General features: G+C 44.1%; 1 protein-coding gene across 1 annotated transcript; it reads right to left on the bottom strand.

The window, feature by feature from the left end:
• Positions 1-808: 808 nt before the first annotated feature.
• EI90DRAFT_3133956 (uncharacterized protein) lies at positions 809-1,385 on the bottom strand (the record flags this gene model as incomplete). Its single annotated transcript, XM_039064614.1, has 4 exons — positions 809-946; positions 998-1,115; positions 1,136-1,205; positions 1,259-1,385. 4 exons carry the CDS (start codon positions 1,383-1,385, stop codon positions 809-811), a joined length of 453 nt encoding a protein of 150 aa, XP_038909450.1.
• Positions 1,386-1,623: the final 238 nt, after the last annotated feature.

Raw genomic sequence — 1,623 nt, 5'->3', positions numbered from 1 at the left:
ATTGGAATGGCCAGCAACAGCATGTTGCAGGTGAGTCAGAGGGGCAATGGAAGCACCATCTAATTCAGGAGGCCTTATTCAATGAATTGTATTAATAAGGCATGTCACATGTATACAAGGTGATTATAGACCATTGCTGAAATTTCCATCCACCCCATTCAAACCTGTCACATCAGGCAGCCCTTGTTATGGGTTGCATGGGAGGTCAACTGTAGTTCCAATTCCAATTTGCAAACTTCCAAGTTTAGCATCTCCTGCTGGTGCTTATGGGTAGCCTGCAGAGTCTTCTGCTGTTCCCTGGTCAATAGCCACTCATGCAATTGCTCCGACTCTCGGTGTGCTTGTGAGATCTCAAAGTGAGTCTGCTCATGAAAGTTAGATAAAAGATCACACTGTTTTCCTTTTTGTGAGTGTTGAATAGATGCTGATTTACTTAGGGTTGATGATGGTGCATTGGCCCTAGCTGTAAATCAGTGGGAGGAAGACTAGAGCACAGTGTCTAGAGCGCGATGTCAAACAGGGTTTAGATGTTAGGCAAGATGTAAACTATGTACAATCTGTAAGGTTGAGGACTTACCTAGAGCGCGATGTCAAACGGGGTTGAGCATCGCACTCAGGTAATCCTCGCCCTTTTATGTCTATCTAACTATACAACAAAGCGGATAACAATGGTGAAACTAGCGCCTCCGATGCTTTGTGCGACTAAGGGTTTGCCACACAGCAACGCTTTGCCTGCAGCTCTGCCTCCCCTTTGTCCTCATGTGGCATCGGGCTGCCACATCAACACTAGCAACTTGAGAGGATGGCATTAACATGCTTGATGTAGTGGCTGGGATAATGTGGGTTTAGGTTCATCTAAATCCATGAACAGGTTAAGCGGTGAAGATGGCAGTTGTGATGAACCAAATAGTGGGGTAGAGTCACCACTGGTCTCGAGAGGTGGTTCCTATGTAACACATTTGAATAAATGAGCACATGAGTAATAAACCATGCATACCAGAAGTGGGGACCTATCCTCAGAATCACCCTCCTCTCCCATGACTCCACCTTTTTGATTATTTTCAAGTAACTCATCTAACTGAGTTGCCAGCTCCTGACCATCTGCAGTGGAGTTGCTTGTGGTTAGCACACACACCAAATTGGGTTCAGATCATGCCACCATGGGAATTCCTCCAGAATGGCATCTATGTTCACAAGATAAAATACTGGAAAAGATAACTGAAAGTGTAGCTCACCAATTTGATTATTATTTCCAAACCTAGGGTGATCTCATGTTTATCGAGGCCAATCCCGGTTTGACTGAGAGTTCTAGCATGCTTTTTATAATCCTTATGAAGACAAGGCAATATGAGAATGGGATGCAGATGAGGTTGTACAGTAGACATACTTGTCAATGTGGGAATTGATTGCTTGGGTGTACTTGGGCTTGTTATTCCGATAGAATTCACGCTCAGGTTCACCCTCTACATCCCAAATTGCCACTGCAATTTGCTCATGATAGAACTTCTTAGTATGATGATTAGATACCTTATTTATTATTATGGGCCTTGTCAGTGCATAGAGGAGTGGGGGAAAGGCAAATTTTCACATACCTTGGGCCTATCTTTGGAAGTGGCCACCTTT

Source organism: Cantharellus anzutake (assembly GCF_015039405.1).
Source record: "Cantharellus anzutake strain C23 chromosome Unknown EI90scaffold_110, whole genome shotgun sequence".
Classification (NCBI taxonomy): domain Eukaryota; kingdom Fungi; phylum Basidiomycota; class Agaricomycetes; order Cantharellales; family Hydnaceae; genus Cantharellus; species Cantharellus anzutake.
The sequence above is the reverse complement of the archived record's forward strand: the minus strand, read 5'-3'. Positions and strand labels throughout refer to the sequence as shown.